The sequence below is a fragment of the Onychostruthus taczanowskii genome, unplaced genomic scaffold, assembly GCF_017590055.1.
Source record: "Onychostruthus taczanowskii isolate IOZ18803 unplaced genomic scaffold, ASM1759005v1 scaffold1, whole genome shotgun sequence".
In the NCBI taxonomy this organism is placed as follows: domain Eukaryota; kingdom Metazoa; phylum Chordata; class Aves; order Passeriformes; family Passeridae; genus Onychostruthus; species Onychostruthus taczanowskii.
In genome coordinates, this window is record NW_024496525.1 from 25,581,372 (window position 1) to 25,589,522 (window position 8,151).

Consider the following 8,151-nt stretch of genomic DNA (forward strand, 5'->3'; position numbering starts at 1 on the left):
ACAAACCAGGACAGCACTGACCTCAGGAGAGGTCAACATATCTGTTTTGAAACAGCACTACAGGCCTGTATCATTCCCAGCATATTTGTTCAAGGTGGTTGTAGAGATCTCAAGAAAAAATTCCACTGCCTACCTGCACAATTACACCATCATTTTCACTTACCTATCATCCCTTCTTGGCACAGTCGAAGGCCACTACTTTTACTTCTACCTACAACAAAACTGGGGAATATGCTTGGCAGAAGAGGGAGAAGCATGTGTTGGGTTTTTGTCTTTCCTATAACTGCTTTTTATGGTCAGGATGATCTCCAGCCTCTTCTTTATGCTGAACAGCACAGTACAATACACTGTATTTACAAAACCTCAAATTCTTCTCACTTTAGGGCATTAGGATTCTGCTCTCTTTAGGGCACTTCCCAGCTGATTGCCCTTTTCTCTGAAATGCCCTAGACCAATGGCAGTAGGTGAGGCTACTGCAGAAGCAGCACTATCAGGGCTGTGCAGAATGGACAGGCTCTGTTGACATTTGCTTGGGTTTTTAGGGCTTTTTTTTGGCAACACTGTCAACTTGTATTCAGCCTGTGATCTGCAAAAGAATGCATATCATTCTCAGAAAAGCTGCCACCTGACCAGGCTTATTATTGTTCCTTGCTGCATATCAGTTCCAACAGGTTGTGGTAAAGGGATGTGCCATAAGGAATACGCAAACTTCCTGAACCTCAGGTAAATGATTGCTAGACCACAAAACTGAGTTGCTATGAAAGGGTGATTGTTACAGCCACTTCTGTTGTCCAGCAGCTGCGCTGTGTTCCCATGAAATGGTTCTGCAAGCATAACACCGTAAGCTTTGTGTGAGAAGAATGCCTGTCAGTAGGTGCTCTCAGAGATTAAGAACATGCACACATATCCAGCTCTTCTGGAACGTAAAGTCTCTACCGGAAGAAGAAGCAGGAACCCAGAAATAGAGTGAGCTTCTCCTCCAAGAAATACACCCTCCTATGCTACTACATTCAACACCTTTTCATGTCTTAGTATAATTTCTATCATTAGGCCAGATGTCTTTGTTAAGAATTGATGTCAAAGAAACTTACCCACCCATCTAGTCCCCAGTTACTTCTTGTAATATAGAATTTCAGACTAACACAACCAACAATGGGAGCTATTGATCAACACACATACGTTTTATTTTTATGGATTTTAAGGTTGTAAAAGCTAACTGGCACAAGCCAGATATTCAACGAAAGTAGTATTTAGGTTTTTTGTGGGGAATTGGGGTTAAAGAAAATCCCCTGAGTTCTTCCTGGAAAAAATATGTAATATACTTCCTGCCTGCTATATAAAGAAACAGATTAATTTAATACCCTCAAACCAGCATTATTCTTAAATCTGTCTTAAAATTCATGTTTAGGTTCTTGTGCACAAGCCATGGAACATGAGGGACCACAAATAAAGTTTAGAAGAGAAAAAGAGAACCATACAGATCTGCAGCACTGACAACAGTGCTTACCATTTTATGGTAGATTACTAGATAGTGTGATTTCTCATGTCCTAAAATAAGACTTAACTACATCACAAAAATTAAATGGACAGAAGGTGAAGAATCAATTTAGCCTAAAGAAAAGGAAAAAGAACCCAAACAAAGAAATTTAAATTAGGCATACTAATATTTTGGTAGAAAAAAAATCATTGGTTGCTATGTTCAGCAGATTGATGTGCTATCAGCCTCAAAATAGCTTCATCACAACTCAGTGAAAAAAGCCCAACAAAGCAACACACCACAGTGGCCTGTCACAAGCAAATTGACTTCAGCACAGTGACAGATGCTCTGTTGGAGCTACATAGCCAAAATTCTGTGCTAAATCCCAGGCCTGCTGAACTGATGCAGGCCACAATTCAAGAACATGGCCTCAAGTTTCAAGAGTCTTCACCAGCGGGCAGCACTTGGAAATCCAAACTGGACCAAAACAACCCAGTTTCCTGTGTGTCAGGGGATGCTATCAGTTTGTCATGGATGATCTCACAAGGAGGGAAGATGACAATTTGGCTTGGTCACTAAAAGCCAAGACAACTGGCCTTTACTAGAAGGTATAACTCAATCAGCCTGCTTCCACTGCCTTCTGTGGGCAGAATTTTAGTTTCTCAGCATGTCTATCATTTCCTGAGGAACTTCTTTCTCCCAGATGCTCACCCTATTTTAGGAAAAAAACAACAATAGCAACAAAAACACAGCAGAGTAAAATCTTCCCATAAATAATCTGGTCATTGGAGTGTACAAGCACAGTTCTTCTATCAGTCAAATTGTGGGATTTATTATGACATGCATTACATCTTCAGGCAACTCTTCAACTCCTTTTCTATTTGTTTTCTACATGCCATTAAAAGAAAATTCTGACTATTTATGTATATACACAGAAAAGCTACCACATTACCATGCAAACTTACAAGCTGCACTCACAAATGCTTTTGTCCAAAATAACTGAGAAGTAGCTTATCATTTAGAATTGGGTGACTTGAAATTGTCTCCTCTTGGATGAAGTGTATTTTACTTCACACCACTATAACTTATTCATATAGTCTTGACCTTACTGCTCATATCTCCAGAGCTCCCAGAAGAGACCATAGTAACAGCTGACAAGCAGAACAACTACCAAGGAAATGGAGGCTTTTACAGAGCAAAGAAACATTTGTAAATGGCTGCATCTCACTAATCTTAACTGGTGCCAAACACACACAACTCATTTTCTGAGTAGATATATGCATTTTTACACATATATGCCACGAGCAGGAGCCTGTTCATTTACAATGTCCACAGAGACCTGGCAGCAGGTGTATTTCACAAAATTATGACGTGGGCATCCAAGAGTCCTTACCACCATCTGACATTCACACAACAGCTCTCCCATCTCTATAATGGAATGTGGCATCTCCATTTCCCGAACCTCATATTAGTGTTCATGCACCTGCACAGTGACAGCCATTCCAAGGTCAACATGATGAGCATAGAACTGACTGGACTGAGAGTCTTTGCCAACTGCATAACCATTAAACCCAGCTTGAGACAGAAGATGAGACCAAGAAACCAGACAAAGGAGGAACTGTTCGTTTCAGCATCAGCAGAGAAACATGACAACCTCACAACTACACACTTATATCACACACTTATATCTTAAATTCTCTGTTAGGAATGCCTAGAAACCTTGCTTTACTTTTTAGTGGGGCATAGATACTCTATATTTTGACAACAGACAGCAACCTAAAGTCTCAGACTGTGCCATCTTACAGAAGCAGAACATAAAGGTTCACAAGAAAGTCCATTTGATATGCACCAACCAGACATTTGCACGCTGCAGTCCTGCAAGGACCCTACACTCAGGGAAGAGCAGCTGCAGCATATATGCTGGAATGCAGATAATTCCAAGTGCAACACAAAGCATGGTGTTCTAGCAGCTTTACTAAAAGCACAGAACAACTTGGCAATAGTAATAAATTGCCTGACAGTATATGAAACATGTAGCAAGTGCCCTGTTCCACACAAAAGAGCTCAACCCTATATCACAACTCAAACAGGAATGCCTTCATATCAGCAAGACTGAGACAGAAACTCTTTTCTCACCACTGAAACTGTACTGATGCGTGGAACAGAACATAGAAGTCTTGCTCCAATGTCAGCTTACAAAGCAACTTATATAGCTGCTGGGCAAAACCAAAAACCACCTCAGGAAACAGACCAGAACTGAGGACACACCTCATCCCAGAGGAATGCCCTTGCCATAGTGCTTCAGACATAGCAGGGAGACTGACTAACCTGGCACTGGGGAGCAAAGTCATATCCCTCTCTATACACAGTGGCAGGTTCAGACAGAGGATCAGAGTGAGCTTGGCCCATCTTTAGGTTTGGTCTCCCTTGAGAGACCATCAGCTACAGGCTTGAAACCAGGCTTCCCAGGTGACAGGCCAAGTATTCTATGCTCCAGGTCAACAGCTCTTAAGGCACTATTCAGAAATCACTGATTCTCTGCAACAGGCCTGTGAAAACACACTGCCTTTCTGGTCATCACTGTGCTCAGAACCCCCAAGGAGATGTAGAAGCATTAAGGTCTGCACTGGGGTGCAACTCAACAATTTGGGATCACTGGTCTAGGCTATAAATGTGAATGTAGATACAACCACAGGCACTACCTTTATCTCTATAAAGAATACAGCTCAAGTAGGACATATCTAGTCTGTCACAGTGAGGACCAAACATGCAGGTGAACTCAAAGGCCTTTGATAAGAGGAAGATTCCCTTGTGGATAAAAAGATTAGGCAAAAGTCCCAAGACACTACGTTCAGGCAGAACTGCTCTCTTGTCAGTTACACAGAAAGTTTCAGGATGGATACAAACAAGACGAAAGTATTTAAAGTTCCTGCCCAATATTTGTGGAGCAGAAAGCTGAAGCCATGACTGCCTACCCCCAAAGCTACACCTTAGCTTCTGGTCCATTCACACTGCCTAATGTCTCATCTCAGCTCAGACAATCTAACCTAAAACCTGGAGCCACAGTTAAGAAAGCAGTCTAGCACTTAGAGTCTGTCTTTCAGAGAATGCTTTGAACAGATTTTGAAACGTCTGACCATGACCTCTTTAGGATGTCAGTGCTTTGCACAAGAAGCGGCTGCCCTGGCTAACTGTAAAGAAATAACGATTCTCCTTATCCTAATAATTCCCCTGGTTTAAACCTTGCTTCACGAGTTCATTAGGAGGCTCCTCTTACTTTCCTGGACTATATAACTGCTTCATTACAAACTCATACAAACAAATCTGAACTTTGTAGTCATCCAGAAAGTATATCCCTAGGCAACAGGCAAATAAATTCCAAGTAGCAGTCACCATAAAGCACATAGAGTAGACAGACAGATACATAGTCCACTCTAACACATGAATCACTGTACAGGAATGAGTATGCTTGTCTTGTTTTTTATCATACACAAGATTTCTAGTAAGATGTATGTTAAGCTTGGCATGACTTCTTCTACAGCAAAAAAAGCTTACAAGCACATAAGTTATCTAGTAGATATTATCCATAAAATACTTTAAATCTTTGCCTCAATTAATGCAGCTTCCCTTTGATGTCAATAGAAGTTACTAGGAATGAAAATAGAGCAGCCAAGATAATCAGCAGAATGTGCTCCAATGACTGTACTGATACTTAAACCAAACATTTATCTCTGCTTGTACAGAAATGGCAATAATGCTTTTAAAAGTATCAAAGCATGTACGAACAGCCATCTCTATCCAGCATCTGTAAATGCTATTCAAATTGAGCTTAGCCTGTACAGGATGAGGTAGCCTAATTTTCACCAAGAAATTAGTAAAGCGTAGCAAGAGAGACACTTTGGGGTCAATTTTCACAGCAGCATGATGACCCAAAACTATTAATAAGTTTGTACAGTACACAAAGAAATTGTAGATCCATCTTACATAACAAAAGTGTAAGGAATTTCTAAGGTAGAGAAAAATGAAACAAGGACAACAGAGGAGAAGTCTGTTTTGGAGATTGCTAAATATAACAATGTACAGAACATAATACCAAGAAGTTTTTAATGGATTTTCTGAGATTCACTGTAGTTTCCAGGTATGAAAACCAGCCTTTATCATACCTCAAGGCTCTAAAAAACTTTCTGTATGCCTAATAATGGTAAAAGTGTATTTCTGAGCATCACAAAACTAACCTAAAATCTCCTACAAGGGCAAAATTTAGCATTATTCATCGACAAGAATTTTGCTTGTAGAACCACATGAAATTAGACATTAAACCAGAACTTGTGGCCCTTTCTATACTTTAAAAAAGTCTAGTAGGTTTTGCTGAAGTTTGACAGAGGGGATACAGAATGCCAAGTACAAAAACTGATGTAAAAGTTTCTGTCACTTTCTTAAAACAGTTTTCTGTTCTGCCTCCTTCATCTTTACAGAAAGAAGCAAGTGCTGTCAACAGAAATTTCACAGGGACATGTTTTTAGCATGACATGCTTTAAACAAAGTGTATTTGAAGTCTCATACAATATATTCTGTAAAGTTTGCAGCATATTTTTCAATTATCAAAACTGATTTAGTCTCCTTGTTATAAACTTAGTATTAGAATGAAGTAATAAAAAGCTATTATTCAGTACCTGTAGCTGTAATGCATGTGTCACAAGACCTTGGACCCACATGGAGTTTAAACTCCCAATTAAATAATAAAATTGTGTAATATACTGCAAAAATTATCCTCTAAGCTATTCAGATGAAGTCTAATGACAGCTTATCAAGCTAACCTTTACCTCTGGGACAGCACAAACAGATGCATAACTCAGACAGTTATACCATCTTCAGATGTCTCATTCACATCCCAAATGAACAGAAGCTTACTCAGGCGTTTGTAGACCCAAATTTTACGTGTTTTCACACAACTTGAAGGAAAGTTCTTCCCAAACCTTTGACTCTTTCTAATAATAACTCGGCTTTGGAAGAGGGTCTGCAAAGATCCCAAATTACCCTATTTCAACGGGAATACCAGAGACCTCTCTGGAAGCAGAGGGCAGAAATGTACCTAGGCGGGCAGTAACGCGGAGCTGTGCCGGGCCCTGGCACACCCACGGGGACGCTGCACCATCCCGGATAGTGTTTCCCTGGAGCGACCGGCAGCGCCCAGGTGAGCGGGAAGCAGGAGCGCTTAGCCCGGCCCGGCGGCAGCGGGGCGGGGTGCCCGGGGCACTGCGAGCCCTGCGGCCCCGGTCCCGGCGGGCAGAGCCGGCTCCGCGGAGCCACGCACCGAGTGCGGTACGCCCGAGAGCGGCGCGGGCCACGGCCGAGCACGGAGCGTCCCCAGCCCCATCCCGGGGCCGCCGCCGCCTGCCCCGGCGGCCGCCCCGGCGCTCCCCGCGGCGAGGGCCGCCTCCTTACCGGCACAGCTCGGCGAAGGCCTGGAAATTCAGTTTCCTGATCTTCTTCTCGCTCAGCCAGTATCCCACCCGCTTCCCCTTCAGGAAGGTCTGCATGGTGCCGCCCCGCGAGCAGGCGACCAGTCCGCGGGGCAGCGCGGCTGCCGCTCGCACTCGGCGCCTGCCAAACGACGGCTGGAAGAGAAGCAGAGAAAGGAGGGTCAGCCGGTTCCCCGCGGCGGCCGCTGCTCCGCGCCCGCCCCGCTGAACCGCCGTGCCGCGCCAGGGGCAGCCCCCGGCAGGCAGGCAGCCCCGACAGGCCCTTCCCGCACCGGCGGGCAGCTCGCCGAGGCAGAGAGAAGCCGCTCCCCGCACCAGCCCCGGAGCGCCCAGGCGAGCAGGCACGCCGCCGCTGCCGCCCGCCCCGCGGCACGCCGCCGCTGCTGCTGCGCGACCGCGGTGCTGCTGCTGCTGCAGCCGCTCAGCTCCCCATTTGCCCGCTATTCACAGCCGCCTCCACTTCCTCCTCCTCCGGGCCGTCCCCTCCGCTCCGCTCCCACCCACCTCGCGGGGCGGGCACCGGGACGCTCCCGCCCCGCCGCAGCACCGCGGGGCCGCGCCCGCCCCCCAGACTCCGTTCCGCCGCCGCCAGGGGGAGCGCGCGCCGCCGCCTTAAAGAGACAGCGGCCCTTTCTGGGCCTGGCCCGGCCGGGGGGCCCGTGGATGCCCCGTGGATTTTGGTTTCCTAGGGAGGAACAGTTCTACACAGTGTTTACATTTCCTGTGGGTGCTGTTGAAAGTACTTGGTCAGTACATCTTTCACAGAAAAAATGTTCCAAGTAAACATGAGTCTTCACTGCAAAGCCTTCTTCCAGAATTTGCAAGTATCTGCAGGGATTAAACAGTTTGCATTAATAGCTATGTGATATTTAACTTTCTTTTGCAAGAGGCAGAAGGCAGGTAATGCAAGCATGGACTGACATTCTAATTTTTGGGTTGTGCATCCCTAAATACTGAGGCGGCTGTTCTGTGCTTCATTTTAGAGGAGGAATCTTTCAGTCTGAATTACTGTGCTGTCTCACGGCAAAGCATAATTTCCCTGGTGTTGTTTTTCCTCTTCTTCTGAAACGATCACGATTTCAGCATGAACATTTTCCTCTGTCTCTCCAGGAATGGAAAGCATGGCCTTTACAATGCCAATGTCCTTCACAGAAGGGTTGGATTGCAGTACCTGCAATCCTGAGCTGAGGT

The 8,151-nt window shown here is 44.9% G+C and overlaps 1 protein-coding gene across 2 annotated transcripts in view; it reads right to left on the reverse strand.

Moving 5' to 3' along the window:
* The window catches only part of ITPK1 (inositol-tetrakisphosphate 1-kinase), a 139,689-nt gene extending 131,538 nt beyond the window's left edge, over nucleotides 1–8,151 (reverse strand). The window contains exons 1-2 of one of the 2 annotated variants that reach the window (XM_041415396.1): nucleotides 8,132–8,151; nucleotides 6,923–7,095 (exon numbers count right to left, since the gene is read on the reverse strand). In XM_041415396.1, coding sequence (XP_041271330.1) covers nucleotides 6,923–7,017 — 95 coding nt within the window. In that variant the 5' untranslated portion in view covers nucleotides 7,018–7,095; nucleotides 8,132–8,151. Of the gene's footprint in view, nucleotides 1–6,922; nucleotides 7,096–7,232; nucleotides 7,316–8,131 lie in introns of those variants that run through there. The other variant, XM_041415303.1, reaches the window with a different exon arrangement.